The sequence below is a fragment of the Herpailurus yagouaroundi genome, unplaced genomic scaffold, assembly GCF_014898765.1.
Source record: "Herpailurus yagouaroundi ecotype Mexico unplaced genomic scaffold, PumYag 199, whole genome shotgun sequence".
NCBI classification, from domain to species: domain Eukaryota; kingdom Metazoa; phylum Chordata; class Mammalia; order Carnivora; family Felidae; genus Herpailurus; species Herpailurus yagouaroundi.
The window spans coordinates 14,778,857-14,802,769 of record NW_024412430.1 but is presented as its reverse complement, the minus strand read 5'-3'; the positions used below and the strand labels follow the sequence as shown (position 1 = coordinate 14,802,769).

Sequence of the window (23,913 nt, the reverse complement as noted above, 5' to 3'; positions counted from 1 at the left end):
GAGTACTCTACTAGCACCTGAGCTTGTCTAGCACCGAACTGGGAATTGGGCTCTGATGAGCTTAGAACTTGGACTCCTCTTTTCGCTTAATCTGAGCTGTGGACTCCGTGGTCATGTCGAATTTCGCGTAACATCTGTCATTTTCCTCACCTAGCTTCCCTAAATCACAGATCCTGAGGCAGAGGCTCACGAGCTTGTACTTTATTGGGGAGGCCGATCTTAGGGAAGCACGTTTAAGGAGGAGGAGAGTGAGGCCGGGAAGGACGGAGAGGGTAGGAGAGCATATTACTGACCTTGTCACAGCTTTATTAAAACCGATTGCTTGGTGTCACATGATATATTCAAAGAGGCCACATGAGGCCCCTTTATCCCCAAGCCATTCATTGAAGGGGAGAAAAGGGGAAAGACTTGTCCCCTGGGTGCCACACTTGGACTGACCAAGGTTCGCCTCCACAGGGTGTCAACTCCCTTGTGTTTCAAGGGCACACACGTGCCGGTGCTAAGCGGGTGCTATTGGGCTTGCCTCGCGCCTCAAAACCAGCAAGGAAATTGCGGGAACAGGCGTGGAACAAAATACAGGTGGCGTGAGTGGGGAGCGTGCGCTGTTTTGTCCTGCCCGTGACCACCATGAGGGACCGGGGGCGCCCCCCGCAGCAGAGCCTTGGGCAGTAGTGGCTGTAGCGGTGGCAGCAGCCATGAAACTCAGCTCCAGCGTTCGCAGATGACCACAAGCAATTTCTAGGGCCACCCTGGCCACACAGCGACGCAACTGTTCCCATTATGGCATCACGCAAAAACCTGAGCGTGTCGTAAACGCCACCCCAGCCAGAGACCTGGGAGGCAGTCTAGACCTTCCCTTTTCCTGTCCAGTCTCCAAATACTTTAGCTCCGAATACTTTAGCTTTTGCACCTCCTGTTCCCCTCTGTCCCCTTGCTCATTCGTAGCTCTCATTCATATCGTCCTTCTGGAATGTTGCAAGTTTCCCGCTTAGTTTCCCTACTGTCCCCAGAGTGAAAAATACCTTTGGCTTTACGTGGGAGAAAGTCCCCACTCACGTCGGCTAAAACTGTCAGAGGTGGTATAACTCCAAGGTGTTTTAACCCAATTACTCTGAACATCACATCCTAGTTTAACTGTGTCCGAGAAAGAAGAGGTGTCTTTTCTGTGTGTCTCAGAAGGGAAGAGATACTTGCCAATAGCCCCTCGCGGACTTGCCCTCCGGTCTCATTAATAACATTTTATCACACACCTGAGCCTAAAGCCATCCCTGGCAAAAGGAATGGAACCAGCTAGGATTGACATAGGCCACCAGGGTCCCTCCCTGGGAGTGGGGATGGTTTACGAAACGGAGGAGGAGAAGTACTCAGTAATATTGAGAATAATTCTCCTGTTGAAATGTTCTATGGTCCTTCTTTACTTGCGGATCAAGTCCGAGCTCTTGGTCTTGTATACAAGACCGTCTGTGATCAGGTGGCTGGCAGTTGCTCCAGCTTTGGCTCGTGTCATGTTAATGTCCCAGCCATGTCCCTACTTCTACCCGTAACACACAGATGATGCTCTGAGGACATCTGTTGCCTCCTAAATGTGACAGGCTCTAGGTGCTCCCACTCCTCCGTCGATTCAGAGAGCACAACTTTGACTCAGCTTTCAATGTCCACTGCTCACTTTACCTCAGGGAAGTCTTTCCAGACTCCTTGATAAAATAAACTCTTCTTCCTTGTTGCTCTGTATGTAATTCTGCCTTACAGCCGTGAAACACAGCATTGCATACAAATAATTCCTGTCATACAATAATGCAACACATAATTGTACTTCTTTCTGACATCTGTCTCTCTCTCTGTCCCAGACAATCGTGCTTCACGCATCTCTGCATACCCAGCGCCTAGCAGTGCTTGGCGCAGTGGGTAACGTGAGGCGTTTAGTAGATGTCCGATGAATGATTGAGCGCCTAAAGCTTTAGAGCTGGGTGAGCTTTAATCCGAGACCAGCGGCTGAGACCACTGGCAGCCTATGAAGGGGGCTGATCATCGGGAGATAAGCAAAGCGTGATCCATATACTCTGTGTTTTCCACAACAACGGAGGAAAATCATGCGAGAACCGGTGAAAGGTGCTTCTCTTAAAAGATGGGTGATGGATTTATCTACCTTCTGCCAGAGGACCGGGCAAGGTGAAACAAGGGTTCCTAAGCATTAAACATGCATTGTTCAAATACAGGCAGCTCTTTGGTCGAGACCAAGTTTCACTGCACAGCCGATATAGAATTCTATCTTCTGAGGAGCTCCCGCTGCAGGATTCTTATGCCATAATGGAAGTGCTGACTATCTGAACAGAATTGAAGTCTTAGCTGCAAAGCCCGTAAAAGGATGTCTTCTGCAGGCCTTGGGATGATTTGGAATCTCCTCTCTGACCACAAAGAAAGCTGTGCAGGTCCGTCATTCTGTTACCGTCTAGAAGCTGTGTAGTCCATCTGTCAGTCAAGAGGTGGGATACTGAAAGAGTCGAGTGAAATCTATGGAGGTAGGCAGTCCATGGCAGGTGGTGATGGAAACAGGCCCAGCACTGCAAGAGCATGGGGCCCACGTCACTTTGGGTGGTTTGGGCGGAGGTGTCTTCCAGATGTGAGATGACAATGGCGAGAAGAAGCATTGGTGGCCTTGGCAGTGGACAGGCGGGTTGGACACAGGATTTCAGCGTATAGGACGTACAGAAATTACAGTTGGGATATTCAGTTCAGGATCAGGTATTGATATGCTCAAGCCACGAAAGAAAGAAGGAATTAATAATAATAATAACTGGCATAACTCAAGGGGCTGATCGTGGGGTAATCAGGACCCCAGTCTTGGAAGATAATTATAGAATTGCTGGGGTGAAATAAGAAGGCCAAGTGTGACCAATATTACTATAGCCTGAAGAGTGCAAAGAATGACCTAAGTGGGAAGCACCCAGGTGGCTCAGCCCGTTAAGCCTCTGACTCTTGGTTTTGGCTCAGGCTGTGACCTCGGTTTGTGGCTTTGAGCCCCACACTGGGCTCCAGGCCAACAGTGTGGAGCCGGCTTGAGACTCTCTCTCTCTCTCTCTCTCTGCCCCTCCCCCACTCAAAATCAATAAGTAAACTCAAAAAAAAATAATAATAATAACATAAGTGGAAGATGAAGGGAGTGGCTGAGAGCATAGGGTTTGAGTTAGACGCATTTGCTTTTTTTTTATTTCATCTCTGCTGTGTATTAAGTCCGTAGCTGTAACTTTATCAGATTCTCAGCCTCTTTACAACATGGAGAAAATAATCGTACTCTCATTATAGAATTGTCGCCGCAAGTAAATGAGGTAACGCCAACAAAGTTCTTACAGGCATAACAACATAATAAGTATAAACCAAAGGGTACGTATTTACTTTCTTTTTACTCTGTTATTCAAGAGTGATTTTGTTTCACACTTTCATAAAGACCTAGATATTCCTCATTAATTTTAACCTAGTAAAATCCAAATAAGTGTCTCTGAACCTTCTTGGAGCTCTTTTAGCCCCATCCAAACATTTTGCAGGATTTCTTTGCCCGGGAAAACCACCAGAGCATGTAATTAAAATCATCTGTATAAACAAAAGGATGACCCTATCTGTTTAATATTTTTCGAATTTACTTTATTTATAAATACATTCTTAGAATTCTTGGCCACTATTACATGGACCAGTTGTTGACTTTTCCCCATGAGTCCTGGCAGGGAGTTCACACCATTTTCTTGTGTTCCCTGACAGGAGCCCCAAATTCGCCATCTTCACTTACTGCCTGTGCAGCCGGGGGCGGCTGAGGATTTATTCTCTCTCTGGAGAAGCATTGTACACAAGAGCTAACTGGATCATAGTGTGATATAATATGGCAATGTAAAAAAAATAAAGTCCTTTGAAAGTTGCTTACGATCACTAGATTGGAGAGGTTGTGTTATGCCGGTAGAAGATGCTTTTTAAGGAGGTAGTATTTTCTGGATCATGAACTGGTTCCCTATTTGTGGCAGTAAGACACATTTTTTTTTCTTTTTTTAAAGAGAGAGAGAGAGAGCAAGTGTGAGTAGAAGAGAGGGACAGAGGGAGGGAGAGAATCTCAAGCAGGTTCCGTTCCCAGCATGGAGCCTGATGTGGGGCTCGATCCCACAACCCTGGGATCATGACCTGAGCCAAAATCAAGAGTCACATGCTCAACTGACTGAGCCACCCAGGCTCCCCAGAGACACATTTTCCTTATTCAGTTTGTTCAACAGAGATGTAGTGAATGTCTCCACTATGTGCCAGGCCGTATGCCCTTATTAGGGATTCGGTCGTGGGTGGGGAACAGGTGGAAGTCTCTCCCTTAACCAAGCGTATAGTCCAGGGGAGCAGATGTTAATCAAATAATCACTCATTGAATGGGAAATTATAACCAGGAGGAGTGTTACAAAGGAAGGGTATACAACAGGAGGACTTAGCTTGGGAAGGGAACAGAGATTAGGGATGTCTTCTCTCACGGAGAGCCATTTGGAATCTGGAGGGTGAGTTGTTGTGTCAGCCAAAGGTTCCGCAGGAGAGAGTTTACACACTCGACAGGGTGTTTTGGGAGAGTTAAATCACAGGACTGTGTACCAAGATGTGGGCGGAGTTAAGAGAACCAACACAGGATGCTGAAGCAACCTGGCACTAGCCAGAGAGACTTGTTACCACATGTGGGCTGCAATGGGCGCTTCCTGGAACGTGGATGGGACGGTCATAGCCGTAAAGATGGAAACCCACCGAGAATTGTGGCTTTGGGTGGAGGGGACAACCAGTCTCCGGAGAGCCAGGAAGGAAGAAGCCAGGAGAATAACTCACCTGACCTCGCTGTCCCCACCCCCTCTGACTTTCTGTTGTCTTTTCTCTTGACTGCTCCCAAATGGGGTCCAGGGGCAAGGAAGCCATTGATGCGGTCCACGTAGGTGAGACTTGTGACAAAAAGCAGGTGGAGGAAAGTGGAGCACAGACCTGGAGGAACAAATAGAAAAGATCTAGCTTAATGGGCGTTGACTAGGTAAAAACAAAAACATTACCATAGGCTGATACCATAGAGTATGCAGTGGGGAGCACCCCAAAGGGAGCATCATTTACTAAGGCCCTATGGCAGAAAGGAACATGGAACCTTCCAAGAGGCCTGGGTCAGGGCAGAAGGCTGCCTCAGATAGTCACAAGGGTGACCCAAGAGACATGTTGGGATCACAGTCAAGGAGGAAGGATGGAGATCACAAAAAGAAACAGTGTAGAGTCAGGTCTGTGAGATGGCTTGGAGACCAAGAAGCAGAAGGTTAGGTTGAGTGAAACAGTTCAGCATGTAAGTGCTGAATAAGGCAAGGGCATCCTGGGCTTAGCCTCTGGCTGCTAGCTTTGCATGCAAGGACACTCCCAGAGTTGAAATGGCTGGGGAACGTCATAAGCCTTTTCCAGAAATATTTCAAGGTGATGTTGGAATTAGGAGACTGCCCTAATGAGTCATCGCATTTGGTCATTTAGCCAACAAATATTTATTAACGATTTTTGCTCTCATGTTGTGCTGGGTGCTGAGAGATAAATGATGTGCTTCTTATCTTTGGGGAACTCATAGGCTTGGCAGGGAAGGCAAACACGTAAAGAAATATTTGCGGTATTATCAGGGCACCTGGCTGGCTCAGCAGGTAGAGTGTGTGACTCTTGATCTCAGGGCTGTGAGTTCGAGCCCTACATTGGACACAGAGATTACTTAAAAATAAAACCTTAAAAGAAAAAAAAAATACAGTAAAACGTTGGTTTGTGAGCATAGTTCGTTCCAGAAACGTGCTTGTAATCCTAAGTACTTGTGTATCAAAGCGAATTTCCCCATAAGAAATAATGGGAACTCAGATGATTTGTTCCACAACCCAAAAATATTCATATAAAAATGATTACAGTATTGCAATATACAAAATAATAACGAAAATACAAGATATCAAGAAAAAAGCAAATTAACCTACATTTACCTTTGAAAACCTTTGTGGCTGGTGTGAGGGAAACGGGAGAGAAGAGGGTTATTGAGTAGGACGAGTTTCACTAACGAATGTCGACTACAGTGCAGTATTAAAAACTCTTGTCAGGGGCGCCTGGGTGGCTCAGTCGGTTGAGCATCCGACTTCAGCTCAGGTCATGATCTCACGGTCCATGAGTTCGAGCCCTACGTCGGGCTCTGTGCTGACAGCTCAGAGCCTAGAGCCTGCTTCAGATTCTGTGTCTCCCTCTCTCTCTGCCTCTCCCCTGCTTGTGTTCTGTCTCTCTCTCTCAAAAATAAATAACATTAAAAAATTTAAAAAAAAAACTCTTGTCATATACTCTATGTAATGTAACTGGCAATAAGGCAGCAGAGGAAAGGGTCTACAACCTGCTGGCAGCCTGGCCTAGAATGGAGCAAAGCATTCCTAAGCTTACTCTTGTACGGAAAACCAGAGGAACATCCATGGGTGCTTTGAAGTGACAAAAAATATACTACTGCCAGTGGGGGGCACCTTCCAATGTTCTGAAAAATTACCGATTTCTGCCAAACACCGCAGCCTGAGACTGAACATCCAAGCATGGGGGATGATTACCCACAATCCCACAGTGAAAGAGAGAAAGAGAGAGAGAACCATTGGCTCAGTTGTGATCGCGTGACGTTCGGCATCACGGACGACTCGTATTGCAAGACATGGCTCGTTTATCAAGTTAAAATTCATTAGAAATGTCTGCTCGTCTTGCGGAACATTTGCAGAACAAGTTACTCGCACTCCAAGGTTTTACTGTATATGCAGTGTCCTGTGGTAAGCTCTTCTGGAGAGCCATGTACCAGGCAGCCTAGACTGGGGACATCAGAGAACGTGTCCCAGAGATGTGGTATCTGTGCTTGGTCGTCACTTCCCCAGGGGGAGAAATGAGAAGGATTTCACCCAGCAGAAAAGTATTGTTTCAGTGGCACGTCCAGGGTGTTCTGAGTGGCTCTTCCCAAAGTGGCGACCCAGGGAGTCAGGCTGTTTTCACCTCCAGCAGGTGGTTTCCAGCGTGACTCCATAAGGAGCAGAGGGTGTGGGGAAGGAAGGCAAGGTACACCCTCAGCCACCTCCCCACAGAAGGGACGCTCGTCACTTCCCCTCACACTCCATTGGGCTAAGTGGTCCCGTGGCCCTATGGAGGTACAGGGCAGCAGAGATTGTCGTCCAGACTCTGAGAGAGCGTGAACGTCTGGCAGGCTCTCGGCTCCCTCCGCCACAGGGGATCACACATGAGGGAGCCTAGAATCAGGGAAAGGCCTGCAGTTGGCAAGCCGGGGGGGGGGGGGGGGGGGGGGGGGAGAGAAAAAAGAGAAATACAGAAAAAGAGACCAGGAAAGCCAGTCATTGCCGGATGGCTGAGGCCCAAGGACAGCACATCGAGGAGATATGGGGACTTTCCGCTTAGCTGCGTGGCACCATTGGGGGTGTCTGATATGCCCAGATTTTCATCTCTTCACAGCGCACCCCTTTTTTCTCATCTTTTACTACACAGAGAGAAGGCCACGATGGTGGGGAGGGTTGAGCATTGCCCAACTCTGCCGCTTACCGGCCATGTTACCTTGAGCTGGAAGCAGTCTGTCCACGCCTCGTTTCCTCATCAATAAAATGGGGACAATCTATGAACTCCCCTTTCCAGGGAGACATCGCAATCAAATAGATAGTGTCAGGAGAACATCCTTGGGAAACTGGATGGCTTTGGAGATACAAGGGGATTTTATTGCCTCTGCCCAACGTGGGGGGATGTTTTTTTTCCCTAGGGCAAGAAAGTATAACTTAATATCTGGCAAGGTCCTCACACGTGCCCAGTCCTGTGGTGGCCTACCAGTGCTAGAATAAAAACTGGGACCAATGTCATCTTCTGTGAGGGCAAGAAAATATGATTGGAGGTAGCTTCAAGGCTTCCTGAAGTGCCATGTAGGAAAGCGTATAACAGAGTTATCTGTGTTAGTGGCCTTTCTCCTCCCGGATTTGGAAACCCCAGCTGGAAAGGGTAGTATATTTCCATTAGAGCCTAAATATTTGCTTTGACCTTTCGTTTTTTCACCAGAGGATTTATTCTAAGCCCTCCAGAGCTTTGTTTCCCACATTGCAAGGCTTACGTAGACAAGGCAAAATGTTCCTTCCTCTCCCCACCCTCTCCCATCAGCTCCAGACTGAAAATTCCCTTATTAACTTTTTACATATATACACAAGTGGGAAGCAGATGGCATTATCTGGATAATGCTAAGAAAAGATCAGATTCTTTTCCAAGGCCTAGGCACTGTTTTGAAATAACCAAATGAATAAGGTTATTTGGGCCTGAAAAGAGGTATTGAAATAAGGTACCTGGGAAATTGCCTTCATTTGGGATTTTTCATCAGATAGGGTCTGGGTCTATTAAAGCGTACCAAATGGACTAATCTGGGCAAAGTTTGAACCACATCCATCAGGCTCCCTCCCATGTCTGACCTTTTTCTCTTTTCTTTCCATTACCTTTCTCCTTCCTCTCTTTTGCGGCAAACATTTCTTTGGTTTTTAATCTGCAGGGTCAAGAGAGCTGAAAAACGCTGTTCCAAGATGTGCTTCACAGCTCCCTAACAAAAGAGACAAAGAGCACCACTCGCAGGTTTTCAGGGCACCTGTCACCAGAGCAAACAGGTGCAATTCTCATTGTGTCTTAATTTTGCATCCATGTTTTGGACTGGGTGTAGACTCTGAAGTTTTATATTTTTATTGAATAAGGCTCCGGAAAGATTCTTCCGGATCTGGCGTATCTATTTGGGGGGGGGGGGGGTGGTGCTGTGAATTGTACTCCCCACCCTAATGGCTGCATTCGCTAAAGAGTGGTCACAGGTGTTCTTGCCACGGAGCAGGGCCATGTGAAGATGATGTATTTCCTAGGGAGGACGAGGGGAGGGGAATGTTGGTATTTCTAAAAGTGTAGACAGCCTGACAGCAAATTCCAGAGCCTGGGTGACATTTTAAATTGGTAATGCTCCTAATTACCCAAACCCTAGGAAACCATATGGAATACAGCCACAGTTCTCGAATTAATATAAGCGAGCACTGTGAACCCGTTACTAACAGCATGCTCTCTTAGAATAATGGCACAGTATCTGTGTCAGCACAGTGTGATACTGCGGTTAAAACACACACAGACACGCACACACACACACCCTCTTGATATTTCCTATTTTGGGGGGAAATTTTCCTGCTATCAAAGTAAAAAAAAAAAAAAAAGAGATCTTTTCTAAATTTCCTACGAAAAGTAATACTTAGTTTCCTTGCCTAACATTGCCTATCGGTGTCGCCGTGTGAAAATGACAGATTTTTGAAGATGGGCGTAAGTAAGCAGGGTACAGTGTTACGGGACATGCGCTTGGAAGGTGGATGTACCCAGAAGCAAGTCTTCACTCCCCTCTCTGCTGCTAGATGAACTTGGGCCTGTTGGTCCATGTCCAAATTTCAGTGTGGTCATCTCCAAAGTAGTCCTAGTAATGCTGTTTACTCAGACGTTTATTATCAGGATTTAGAGCCAATCAAAACGTCTTGCTCAAAGCCAGTGCTACAAGATGCTGAGTTAAGAGTCACTGATGTGGCAGGAGCAGTCACCTGAAATCCCAGTGATCAGGTTGAAGTTTGGGCCTTGGCTGCAGACATGTTTGGGGAGGAGGCCCAATACATACCACGTACCTCCTGCCTCTCAAATGTTGGGCCCTTGTGCTAGCGAAAGGTGATTGTCTGGATTTAAGTCCAAGGTCTGAACCCAGAGAATAGAAAAAAAAGCTTCTGAGAATTCTATCTGTCCACTGCCTTAATACCCTCCTACCCTCCATTTGTAAACCTCCCCAACTGTATGTGTGGCGGGGGAGGGGGGCCTGCAAAAAAAAAAAAAAAAAAAGCACAAACCCGACTTTTGGATTTTTGAAGACTTTATCTTCAGTTATTTCTGAATATATACGTATATGAATATGTAAGAAATTTATATATAAAAATTTTACATGTATAAAATAAAACACAGAACGTATAAAAACATATAAAATGATCGGTGACACTTTTCGTTTTGTTCCTGCTAACAGATTTGATAGGCGAGCTTATTCATGACGCTTTACTTTTCTTGGCCCTGGACGTCCCAACAGCGATCTGTGTTACAAAGACACCATGGTAGGGGAGCCTGGGTGGCTCAGTCAGTTCAGCGTCTGACTTCAGCTCAGGTCATGGTCTCACAGTCCATGAGTTCGAGCCCCGCGTTGGACTCTGCTGACAGCTCAGAGCCTGGAGCCTGGTTCGGATTCTGTGTCTCCCTCTCTCTCTCTCTGCCCCTCCCCTGCTCATGCTCTGTCTCTCTCTGTCTCAAAAAGAAATTAAAAACAAAAAATAGAGACACCATAGTAATAAGAGCAGTGATTTGAAAAACACCAACTACCTGCCAGGTGCTCTGTAGATACTTCATGTTACTTAATCCCTCCAAAAAAAACTTAAAAAGTGGATATTATTATCCCATTAAACATCTGACAAAATGGAGTCTCACGGAGATTCCTAACTTGACTAAGGTGAGACCATTTGTAAACAGCAAAGCTGGGGCGTTTAGCCTGAAGACAATTGCTCAAAGCCATGGTGGAGCCAACATACCTGTGCATTTTCTCACCCCTCTGTTGTCTTCGCTCTTTCTTCCAGATTGTCCTAGATGTTGGCTGTGGGTCAGGAATACTATCATTTTTTGCCGTGCAGGCTGGAGCTAGGAGAGTGTATGCTGTTGAAGCCAGTTCTGTCGCACAGTATGCGGAGGTAAGTGGTTGTATTTTTACAGCGTCTCCTAACTAGGTCTTCAGTAAACGTCAGGGGACTAAGTGATGGAATCTTCCAGGTGGGTCATTTAGAAGCATTTTTTTTTTTTCTTACCAGTCTGACTATTTTGTTCCTGTTGGCAATTTACTGCTGAGAGAAGCCAGACGTCACTGGAGTAACTGACATGAAAACAAGTTTTTAAAAAATTTCATGACATTGAAAATAGAGCAAAACTTTCTTCTTCCCCATCCACTGGGTGGCAGGTGGGCCAGAGGGGGAGATGAATGTCTTTTTATCTTTAATGACCTACCAAGGTGAGGAGTCAGACTTTCTGGAGCGAGATTTATCTTGTTCTTAAGTGCTGTACTGACCAACTGTACCAGTCACCTTATTTTTTTAAAGTTTTTTTTTTTTAACATTCTAGATCCCTAATTTTTTTTAATGTTTTTGGGAGAGAGAGAGACAGAGCGTGAGAGGGAGAGGGGCAGAGAGAGAGGAGACGAGGAATCCCAAGCTGGTTCCAAGCTGTCAGCACAGAGCCCAACGCGGGGCTCGAACTCACAAACCGCGAGATCATGACCTGAGCCGAAGTCAGACGCTTAACCAACTGAGCCACCCAGGCACCCCTGCACCACTCACTTTAAATTTTAGTTTAGCTTTAAAGGGCTGTTGCTACATGGTTGTATTTGGAGCATAGACAGATGTCTGTGTTTCAAGGAGCTTTTTCAGATTTCAGGCATAGGTTGGAGGATAGATTCTTTGTTTTGAATATGGTATTATCATTGTTAAATATGTACAAATATTAGAGAATAAGTCAAAGGCAAAAGTCAGGTCATAATGGCTTTCAGTAATAGTTGGTTGGATATAATAATAACCTGACTGAGCTGCAGAGATTGGATGGGTGCGTGCGCATGCGTGAATGGGGTAATGTGCTTGTCATTCACACCTGGAGGAGGCCTGAATTTTAATGAGGGTTAGGAGGACAGAGAAGGAAGTTTGGCTGTTCCTTCTAATGAATATCGTGAAATGTTTCCCCAACCCGGGACAACTGGTAACTCGGAGCCGTGGTTGGTTTTGGATCGAGTGAACAAAGAAGAATCAGATCTCGCAGTCCGAGAGTTCGAGCCCCGCGTCAGGCTCTGGGCTGATGGCTCAGAGCCTGGAGCCTGTTTCCGATTCTGTGTCTCCCTCTCTCTCTGCCCCTCCCCCGTTCATGCTCTGTCTCTCTCTGTCCCAAAAATAAAATAAACGTTGAAAAAAAATTAAAAAAAAAAAACAAAAACAAAGAAGAATCAGAGACAGGCCAGTATGGCGTGTGTGGAAGGAAAGATTGCCAGAGGCTGCTGGCTGGAATGTTGTTTTCCTCTGTTTTCCTTTCCAACAAGTCTTGATAAAATATTTTTGGTCATTTCCTTCTTCACCAGTTCTTAAAAGTTGTTTTTGTTGAATATTGGATACGCACAAAAGAATATTTGTAAGATGTGTAAGTATAAAGGATAATGATGCAATGGACGTGCCCTCTACTTCTTTTAAGAAATAGGCCATTAGGGTTTCCATTCAAGGTCCATATGTCTCCTCCTGATTGCTTTTCCTTTCTTCTCTAGGCACAGGTAACCACAGTCTTGAATTTTTCTTTCTCATTCCCTTGTTATGTATAGTTTTACCTTATATATTTCTTTTTTTTTAATTTTTTTAATGTTTTATTTTATTTTTGAGAGAGAGAGAGAGAGAGAGAGAGAGAGAGAGAGAGAGAGAGAGCACGAATGGGGAAGGGACAGAGAGAGAGGGAGACACAGAATCTGAAGCAGGCTCCAGGCTCTGAGCTGTCAGCACAGAGCCTGACGTGGGGCTCGAACTCACTAGCTGCGAGATTATGACCTGAACTGAAGTTGGGTGTTCAACCGACTGAACTACCCAGGCGCCCCTACCCCTATTTCTATCCCTAAAAACAAACCCTGTTTCATAAATAGAATCACAACGTATGCATTCTTGTATCATTTGTTTTTTTCGTCCAACATCGTGTTCCTGATGACCATTCTGTGGATGTACACAACTATTGTTTCTTTATCTTCAGGGCTGGATACTGTTCTATTGCATGAAATGTCTCAAGCTGCTAGTTTACTGTTCTGTTGGCAGACTTTGGATGGCCTCCATTATACAAGTGTTGTTAGGAATATTCTTGCACAACACCCGCCCGCCGCTGCGTCTTTGATAGAGCTTCTCGGTATATACCCAGCAGTAGAATTGTTGGGTCACAGGACATGCATGCCTTCAACTCTGCTCTGCAATGACCGGGTGTTTCCCACAGTGGTTCTTCCACCTTCCCCTCCCTCCAGCAGTAAACGACAGTGCCATTGTTCCACAGCTTCGTCAGCAGTTGATACTGTCAGGCTTTGGGATTTTTGCCCATCTGGTTTTTACGACATGCTGTTTGCATTTGTATTTGCATTTTCCGCTTATTCATGACTTTGAGTACCTGGGCAGAGCGTTTTGGCCATTTGTGCTTTCTCTTCTGTGGAATACCTGTTCATGGGCTCTTTGGGACAATTTTTACTTTGGATTATCTTTTCAGTTCTAATTCATCTGTAGGAATGCTTTCTGCACTCTCGGTATTAATCCTATTCCATTATATGTGTGAAAAATAGCTTTGTCCAGTTGATCTCACCTTTTTCTTTATGATGCTCATAGATTTACATATGGAATTCTAAATAAAGAAGAGGAGAATAGAAGCTTGTGAAGAGAGAACCCTATAGTTAAAGATGCCTCCGCTTAGATTTTCATACATCTTACAGGGTATTCCTAAGGATAAGGAAGTGAGCCTAGAACTTTATCTCAGGTGTTGCTCAATCATTTAATCATATATTCATTCAAGTGCATCCCACAGTTGTGTTTTTTGGGAATATAGGAGTAGCAGTACCGATTAAGGTCAGTCTTCAGAGAGGTTCTATTCTTGTATTATTTTTTTTTTTAATATTTATTTTTGGGAGAGCGCAAGTGGGGGAGGGGCAGACAGAGGGGGACAGAGGATACTAAGTGGGCTCTGTGCTGACAGACTGACAGCAGCGAGCCTGGTGTGGGGCTCGAACTCACGAATTGCGAGATCATGACCTAAGCCAAAGTCGGGCGCTCAGCTGGCTAAGCCACCCAGGTGCCCCCAGAGTGGGTCTCTTCTGACAACAGAATGATCCTATGGCCTCTCATTTCAGACACCACTCCCCCCACCCCCCCCAAAAAAGTGGCATAAATAATTCAGAGATTTTCTTTTTCTCATACAGTTTGTTTTCACGTATGTTTACATATATTTTATTTTTTTAAGTTTATTGTTTTCATTTTTGAGAAAGCGAGCATGAGCAGGGGAGGGGGAGAGAGAGAGGGAGAGAGAGAGAATCCCAAGCAGATTCCGCAGCGTCAGCATGGAGCCTGAAGCGGGGCTCAAACTCACGAACCGTGAGACCATGACCTGAGCTGAGATCAGGAGTCTGACGCTTAACAGTGCCCCTCACGTATATTTTAACTTGATTTGAGGAATAGTCATGACTTTTAAAACCTTGAGAACCTGATACCCTTGGCTGTAGTATTTTAAGAGAAGAGAGGAAGGAATTATCTAGAGATACTCTTGCGTTCCCTATCCATAGTCCCTCTCCAACCCCAGCATAAACCCTCAGTAATCACCAGCACACCATAAGAGGGGCCGTTCTAGAATTGTCTTTGCGGTTGGTTTCTCCAAGAGAATCTTCATCCTGATTACACATATAAGCAGAACTGTTGCCTTCTCATGGAGTGGCGCTCCCCTCACAGACACTGTTACCCAGAGTGTGGCTGTTGTGTAATTATGAGGGTATCTAGCAAGGAGCTAATACACAGGAGAAGAAAAGAGAAAGAATTAAAACTTTTTGCACTATTTAAAACTTTTTGCACTATTTAAAACTTGGAATAATTTCAAACTTGCAGGTACGTTGTAAAAATAAAAATAGTTCAAAGGCTGCCCAAATTCTCTTTACACTTTACCCCACTTGCTTTATCGTTCAGCCTGGTTTCCGTCTCATCCCTCCCCCAAAGGTATATACATGTGTATGTAAATATTTACATAGATGTCGATAGAGGTAAAGGAGGAGGACACACACACACGTACACACACACACACACACGTACACACACGCACGCACACACACTTTTTACTATGGGTCAGCGATATATATTATGACCCTTTATCCTTAAACATTTCAGTGTGTGTTTCCTAAGAATGAGGCTATTCTCTGAAATAACCAAAGAAGAACTTAATTTAAGGGTGAAAAAGAAGCTGTACAATGACTTGGCCATTGAGTCTTTCGATGTCACTGATCCAAAGGTTTTCGAGAAGCCGCAGCATGAGCGGAGAGATGGTCATCGTGGGTGTTGGGGCTAGGAGAGTCTATGCCGAGCTGCCTTTTTGCTTGCCCATTATTTCCAAAGAGACTTGATTTTTAAAGCTTGAATTCCAAAAACCGTTTTATTTTATCTTTGTTTTTGGCTTCTGGAGAGGATTTTTGTGTTTCTGTAATCTTTCTTTTCTGTATATAGTTGGGGCAGGTTGGGGGCGGGGGTAGCTTTTCAGATGCCAGAGAGGCTGCGCAGAGTCCTTGAAATCCTTGCTGCCAGGTCTCTTTGGCCCCGGAGACGTACCCTGCATGTGGCCCCAAGGACAGGCTAGTCCCAATGCATTCAGGGCCAAAGGTGATTACAACCTTCTCAAAGGGTGGATTTAATGCCAGTCTGGTCCCTCCTGATGAAGGCTGTAGTCCCCACCGTGCCTCTGGCTGCTGCCGTGGGTGTCGTGAGATGCCCCCGTGGGCCAGGCCTTTTCACCCTTGTGGAGGGCGACCTGTACCAGCTCTTGATTTCTGCTTCTTACACTGACAATCATCTGTACAATTTGTGGGTGGCAAATCGCAAGTGTGAACAGCACACAAAAGATTTTCACTGTAAGCACAGGCTTTTATAGCGGCTCAGCACACAGTGCATGGGGCTCCTTTCGACCTTTTCATTATTTGGTAATTGAAACAGCAGACATTTAATTCTTTCCTCTGGAGTCTTCATTAAATTGCTCGGAAAAGATAAAATTGCAACAAGAAAGAAAAATGAACAAATTTAACTACCATCGCCTGGGCCTGGATTCTTCTTCTCACGCTAGGCTTCTGGGCTTTAAGTAAACAGAATATTTTCAAATTGCGCTGGATTCAATTTCAGTTGCTTTCAGTGGCTCACACGGATTGTGTCCGGGCTGACCCTCAGACGGCAGGATGGTGTGAATGACTCCTTGTCTGGAGGGCATGTACACAGAGTCAGTTTTTGCGGGATAGTCATGAACTTACCCAAGTGCAGCCATGTGCTCTCATCCTGGGCCCCTTCTGACATTTCTGGGTCAGTAATAAGAGATCGTCCTTGTCCAAGAAACAGGGCAGGACTAAAGGTCTCCCTTGGGTTCCCAGCCTGTCCACCTCAAAATGGCAGCTGTGTCTTTCTCTCTTTTTGCTTTCTTATGTACAAAACATAGAGCTGAAGCTCCAGGATCATATAGACCAAATGGCAAAGAAAAAGGCATTAATCAAACGTACACACGTACACAGTCAAGAAAGGGGGTATTCCTTAATTTCAGTTGCACGCAAACACAGGTCATTTCTCTCCATCTAATTCCTCGGGGGGCCAGGGGAATACAAGACTATGAGGGTAAGCAATGGTAAATAGATTGATGCGTTATAACCAATTTAATCTTGAAATAGAGCTCTCTGGCACTGAGACTTAACAATATTCATAATCATTGTTGGGCCACTTAATAATTAGACTTTACTGGTACACAGTTCCTCTGTCTGCCTCATTAGGATGACTTTGAAGGAGTCAGACCAGGTACTTCTAGATGATGGAGAGGCAGAAGTAAAGGTGGGTGGAATTGGAGCCATTGAGATACTGCCTTTCTAGACCTGCCCGATTCGTAATCTACGGCTGTTCTGTGCCTCATGGGAGCCACGAGACACATGTGACTGTTTGTATTTAAATATAGGTTAATTTCTGAGAATGAAATACCTTAGTCACACTAGCTGCATTTCAGGTGCTCGACAGTCACAAGTGGCTGATGGCTATTGTATTGGACAGGGCAGGCAGGGAACATGTCCATCATCGCAGAAAGTTCTAGTGGGAAGCACCGATGGAGAGGACACAAGTGACCAGACTTCACTTGGCTGGCATCGGATGGCCAGGCTGGTGTCTGTGTTCGCGGCCAGGCATTGGGAGCCTTGGCCGGATTGGACTGGCTTGACGTTAGGGGAGGCGCCCTCCCCAGTCCCTCATGCTGTGGGCATTGTTTATTTTTCTCTGATTTATGTGTGAGATCCGTCACAGAACAGGTTCCCTAGGAAACAGACTGTGGTGCAGAGATCTGCATGGAGGAAGTTTATCACGGAGGGCTCTCAGGAACCTGATGTGTGGAGAAATGAAGGAGGGAGGGTGGTACTATGCGAGGAGGTGTTAAGCTGCATTACGATCGGAATAAAGTGAACGTCCACTCGCACGGGAGTTTCTGAGCTGGGGCTGCCTCTGGGAGTTGAATCACCTTGAGGCAAGGGCTTTCCATCCCACACCTTTTTGGTGTGCACTCCCTTGGGAAGGGCTGTGGCTTTGGGTCAGATGGCTGTGTGGGTGGAGGGAGTTTGGTAAGACAAGACCCAGCTGAGAGCCATCGTTGCCAGTGTTCCAGCAGCTGGGGGAATGAGTCCCATGGTCCCGAAGCAGAGATCTGTAACATATGCCAGAGCAGGTACTACAAGACCAAGATTCCAGATCCTAACTTGGGACTATGGATAGGAAGCTGCGGGAGGATGGAGATGAAGATGTAATAGCAAAGCCAGGAGGTGATGGAACAAGCGCGATGATACTAAAAGCTTAGACGAGGCCACAGGGCACTTTGTCACGTGTGCTTTAGGTGCGAGCAAAGACGTCTAGAAATGGACTACACCACCTGACGCGCCACGCCTTCTACTGTCGGAAGCCCTGTGAAGACACAGCATACATCTAGGACACGATCTCTCCCCTCAAGTGGCTTACAATCCAGGTGGATTTCAAACAAGTGAAATTCTTGACACAAGACAGCGAGAACGTGTGAACGGCAGGGATGAGAAGCTCCTGGGCCAGGAACGGCTCCCGTCGGCCGGGCGGGTCAGGGAGGCTGGTGGAGGAGAGATGGGATTTGAACCGAATCCTAAAGGGCGAAAGACATGAAATGCCGTCTTTTCAAGCTTCGCCTCTTACTGCCGACAAGGAGATTTCTGAAGGCCCTTTGGTTCTTAGGCGATTCCTTATCTTACGTGTGTTGGTAATCTCTTCACAAAATACTTTGAAGGCCAATTCTTGAACACTTGAAAGAGCATATACTTTGAAGTTTTCTGAGTTTATCCTGATTTCAACTCTTGGAGCTAGCTTTTTTCTCCAGTATTTTTAGTGTCTCCTACAGCTTACTTCTACTTCCTTCTCATTCTCCACAGACAAAATGCCTGAGTCATGAAGTTCCATCCAGCCCATCAACACTTTTTATTTTTGCACTGACAATGAAATTAAAAGGTGGCAGCAAGGAATCTGTTAAGGAAACGATAATAAGCATTTTTGCGTAGCTGAACTTTTAGAATTTAGGATGCATTTCTACATCTACAAACATGTAGTTCTTCCAGAAGTATCCGTGAAGGGCTTGGGGCAGGTAATATCATCCCCTTATCATAGATAATGCAGTGCCTTGGACATGGTAGGTCTTCACCTGATCTTAGCCAAAAGGCTGAGAAGTGATGGCCATGGTAGGTCTTGAAGATGGGACACAGCCTGTGAACATCCAGGGGCTCATGGTTCCCTCAGAGATGAAGAGGTTAATGTGTTGGCTAGAAGCTGGACCACCTACCCTTCAGATAGTTCTTCCAAGATACAGGAGAAAACCCATCTTTTTCCTGTAAGGAGCTGATTGTGAAGCACTTAAACGGGCAGACGGGTCTGCCATGTAGGAGGGAAACCTTCCTCCATTGGCCGTATCAGCTAGGAACACACTTGGGACAAGAGCAGCATAAAGAAATCCATGGGGAACGCCACCTCATTTGCCACAAAACCCTACCCAGGAAATAAGAACCCTTCTTACAGCTGGATTGGTGATCAAGGCAAGGCCACGTGGGAGAAAGTATCTTTGCCTCTTTGTCTCAGCCCTCAGTTCCTTATAACGTAGGCTCTAAACACCTTTGCTGGCGTTAGAATCGATGATTCTGGAATCACCCAGGGTGGGGTTGTATCCTTGATCCACAGCCTAATGGCCGTGTGACCTCGGCAGGTATTAGTTTCTTCTTGCTGCTGTAACGAATTAACACAAGCTTAATGGCTTAAAACAACACACATGCATTGCCTTGCAGTTCTGAGCATCAGAAATACAAAGTGGATCTTGTGGGGCTAAAATCAAGGTGTCACAGAACCGTGTTCTTTCTGGAGGCTCTAGCAGAGAATCCATCCTTTGCCTTTTCCAGCCTTTGGAGGCCGCCCACATTCCTTGCCTAGAGGCTGCATCATTCTGACTTTGTTGTTGTTGTTGTTTGTTTGTTTGTTTTGGGAGTTTTTGTTTTAAACGTTTATTTATTTTGAGAGAGGGAGAGTACACGTGCATGCATGTGAGCAGGGGACGGACAGGGACAGACGGAGAGGCAGAATCCCAAGCAGGCTCCATGCTGTCAGCACACAGCCCGAGGCAGGGCTCGATCTAACGAATTGTGAGATGGTGACCTGAGTGGAAAAAAAGAGTCCGATGCTTATCTGGCTGAGCCCCCCAGGCTCTCTCTGAACTTTGCTCTTCACTATCATCTTCTTCTCTCCCTCCTACCTCCCTCATGAAAAGATCTTTGTGTTTATATGGGGCCCACTAAGACAATCCACTATGCTCTCCCCATCTTAAGATCCTTAATTTCATCACATCTGCGAGGTCCCTTGGCCATGTAAGGTAACACACTCAAAAATTTTGGGGGAGCAGGATATATACTTTTGTGTGTGGGGGGTGTTATTCTGCCTACTATAATAAGTTAGTTTACCTTTCTCTACCTCATTTTCTTCACCTATAAAATTTTAAATAATAATAGTCCCTTGTGAAGATACAAAAATCACATGAGAAAATCGAAATAGAAATTAGCGCAATGCCTGACATTCTCTTGCTATTGTTATCCTTGTCACTATTCCTTGTGGCTATTAACATTGCTGTTATGGGGCCTCATTTCACCCCTGTCTCTGTACAAGTCAACCCAACAGAGATCATGGAAGGGTGATCCCCAGGCAACAATGGGAGGCATGGGGCAGAGCACGTTTTCTAAGAGTGTGCGTTTAAATTGCATTTTGCAATTTCCTTTAGCACCCCTTTTTATTTATTTATTTATTATTATTTTTTTTTTTAATTTTTTTTTCAACGTTTATTTATTTTTGGGACAGAGAGAGACAGAGCATGAACGGGGGAGGGGCAGAGAGAGAGGGAGACACAGAATCAGAAACAGGCTCCAGGCTCTGAGCCATCAGCCCAGAGCCTGACGCAGGGCTCGAACTCACAGACTGCAAGATCATGACCTGACTGAAGTCGGACGCTTAACCGACTGCGCCACCCAGGTGCCCCTAGCACCCCTTTTTAAAACCCAAACAGTTGCAAGAGGCAGAGCCTCTGTACTTATGCCCTGCCCTTCTCAGCAATTCTGCAGACTGGCCAGAGCCGTGTGTTAAGCCGCTCTGTAACATCCGGGTCTCGGGAGAAATTCAGAGCTGTTTCTAAATCCTTTCCCGGGTAGAAACTGTGCTTGCTGACCCAAATCTCCTAGATTGTCAGATGGCCTCAGGTTTGGTGACTGTTGAGAAGAAACAAACCACTTGGGCATCTCTCAGATGAAGGTAGGTCAGCATGTCCTGCAGGACTTCTGTAACACAGGCTGCTGGGCCCCACCCCCACAGGTTCCCATTCGGTAGGTACAGGGATGTGGACCAAGAACTCACGTTTCTTATAAGTTCTGCTGTTGCTGATGCTTGGTCAGGGGACCACACTTTGAGAATTACTGGGATTGTATGACATCAGAGACGAAACAGCCCCCAGAAAGGGTTTCCCACAGTGTCTGAGTTGGGCAAGTAAGGGAGCTGGATGGGAACAGTGGGAGGAGCCTTCCTGCCCCAAGCTCCCTACAGTGACAGGAACACCCCCTTCTTTTCACGATGGATAGATTTTATCACATCCAATTTAGTAAATAGCCAGAAAGGCTGGAAGCCAGAATGTATTGAGCACATCACTGAGACATGGTTAAAAGCAACAGAATTGACTTGTCATTTTTTTTTTTTTGACTTTTGGAAAGTTTGCTTTTATTTTTAACCTCAATTTCTTCTCTTTCCCAGTTGTATTGAGAAATGATTAACAGATGTCACTAAGTTTCAGGTACACAGCACAATAGTTTGACTTAGGTATTTTGTGAAATGATTACCACAATAGGTTTAGTTAACATCTGTCATCTCATACAGATAAAATACAAGGAAGAGAAGAAATTTTTCCTTGCCATGGAAAACTCTTAGGATCTGCTTTCTTAACAACTTTCTCAGACATCATACAACGGTGTTAGCTACAGTCAGTACGTTATATATTGTATCTGCAATACTCACTTCAAAAGTAAAAGATTGTACCTTGAACCATTTACCTCCGTTCCCCACCCCCACCTCTGGTAACCACAAATCTGATCTCTTTTTCTATGAGTTTGGTGGAATTTGGGGATTTTGTTGTATCATGTTTGTTTTTTTAAGACTACATATAAGTAAGATCATACATACAGTATTTGTTTTTCTCTAACTTATTTCACTTAGTATAATCTCTTCGAGGAGCATTCATCTTGTAAATGGTAGGGATTCCCTCATTCTTCAGGGTTGAATAATAATCCATTGTGTACATATACCACAACTCCTTTATCCATTCATCCATTGATGGACACTTAGATTGTTTCCATGCCTTGGCTATTAGAAATAATGCTGCTATGAACATGGGAATACAGATATCTTTTCAAGCTAGCGTTTTCATTCCCTTTATACCCCCTCTCTTTGTTGTTGTTGTTTGAGGTATAATTGATAGTTTAAAATTGCACACAACAACTAATATGTACATCTTGAAAAGTATATACACACATCCATGATACCAGTTGATAGGGAACAATCTGTTATAAGATGGCCGACAGGACTGATAGGGAAGTTCCAGTCCCTGACCAAAGCCTCTCCTTCCCGGTTCTTCTTCCTACCCCACTTGCCGGGCGCACACGTGGCAAATTACTCCTAATGCAGAATGCAGAAGTAACAAACTATAAATTGTTCCCTCTGCTTATGCTTGGGGCTCAGACCTCGGGAGAGTGATCTCCTCTGAGCCCGCCGGTGTAAAAGAAACCTCCTGCCTTCCAAGATCTCCAAGTGCCGCTTGGTTCTTCTGCTGGGTGATCCAGACCAGGTTCCATAACAGCCTCACTATAGCCGCCAAGGTACTAAACATGTCCTACACCTCCAAAAAATGTCCCTGTGTTATGTTTTTGTTTGTGTGTCTGTGTTTTTTTGTTTTATATGAGCACTTAACGTGAGATCTACTCTCTTAATAGCTTTTAAAGTACAGAATACCACATTGTTAATTATAGGTGCCATCTTGTACAGGAAGATCTCTAGAACGTACTCATTTTGCATAACACAAACTTTATTATTTTTTTTTAAGTTTCTTAAGTAATCTCCACATACAGTGTGGGGCTCAAACCCACAATCGCAAGATTACGAGTCACTCACTCTTCTGACTCAGCCAGCCAGGCGCTCCACATAACACAAACTTTATATCCAATAAAGAATTTCATTTCCCCCTTTCCTAGCCTTTGGCAACCACAGTTCCCTTCTCTCCTTCCGTGAATTGGGCGTTTTAGGTACTTCATGTAAATGGAATCATGTTACTTGTCTTTCTATGATTGACTTACTCCATTTAGCATAATGCCCTCAAGATTCATCTCTGTTGTTGCAAATCACAAGAATTCCTTCTTTTTAAAGGCTGGATCATATTCCATTGTGGGCGTGTCTACCATAGCTCCTTCATTCATCTGTTGATGGGCATTTGGATTATTTCTATGGCTTGGTTTTGTGAATAATGCTGCGGTGAGGGTTGCAAATATCTCAAGAGGCTGATTTAACTTCTTTTGGGTATATACTCAGAAGTCAGGTTGACGGATCACAAGGTAACTCTATTTTTATTGTTTTGTGGGAACTCCACACCGTTTTCCAGAGGGGCTGCACCACTCTGTAGTCCCACCAACAGTGCAATTTCTCCCTGTCCTCACCAACACTTACCTTTTTGCTGTGTTTTGGAAATAGCCCTGCTAACAGGTGTGAGGTGATATCTCATTGTGGGTTTGATCTGCATTTCCCTGATGGTTGGGAGAACAACATCCCTTTTATCTGTTTTGCTTACTGGGCTTCTAGATCAACGTTTATTTGAATGACGGTCTGGAGGCAAAAAAAAAAAAAAAAAAAAAAAAACACTTTGGAATTGATGTCCAGTTTCCTCAATTTACAGTTTTACAGAGGAGGGGATGGAGAAGGTAAGAAGCTCACCCAAATCCGTAGCTGTCTGTCCTCTGTGGTGGAAAGGTGTCCTCATTTCAACACGGCACTGTCAGTCATCTCGATCTTTAAACCATAATTCAATAAATCAAACAACTCTTTGGCTCACTTTGCAGCATCTGAAATATTCTTTCCTCAAGCCTCAGTCTTAATTCATGGCCACTCAGCTCATTGATCCTCCCTTTACCCCCTAGCAGCCCCCAGTGTGCACGACTGTCTGTTGTTGGCCAGTTTGAGGGAAGCAGCGGAAAAAAACGCCTGTGGACCTAGAGCATTTTCCTGCAAGGCACCCACACATTTTAGGGGGAGTTGCGATTAGGGCACACGTTTTCTTGGCAGGCAGAGCAGGGAAGGTAAGACAGACTGCAATTTAAATTTGGCCAAATAAGTAAGGCATCCCTTTGAGCTCTCCCCGGGGAATGAAACTGAAAAGCATCAGATGGTTGATTACGTATCATCGCTAAAAAGGTTTTGA

General features: G+C 45.2%; 1 protein-coding gene across 2 annotated transcripts in view; it reads left to right on the top strand.

Annotated features, from left to right (window-relative positions):
• Window positions 1–23,913, top strand: part of LOC121013687 (histone-arginine methyltransferase CARM1-like) — a 108,494-nt gene that overhangs the window by 16,422 nt on the left and 68,159 nt on the right. For both annotated transcript variants that reach the window (XM_040449447.1, XM_040449445.1), the window contains exon 4: window positions 10,686–10,796. In XM_040449447.1, the coding sequence (XP_040305381.1) occupies window positions 10,686–10,796 (111 nt within the window). The remainder of the gene's footprint in view (window positions 1–10,685; window positions 10,797–23,913) is intronic.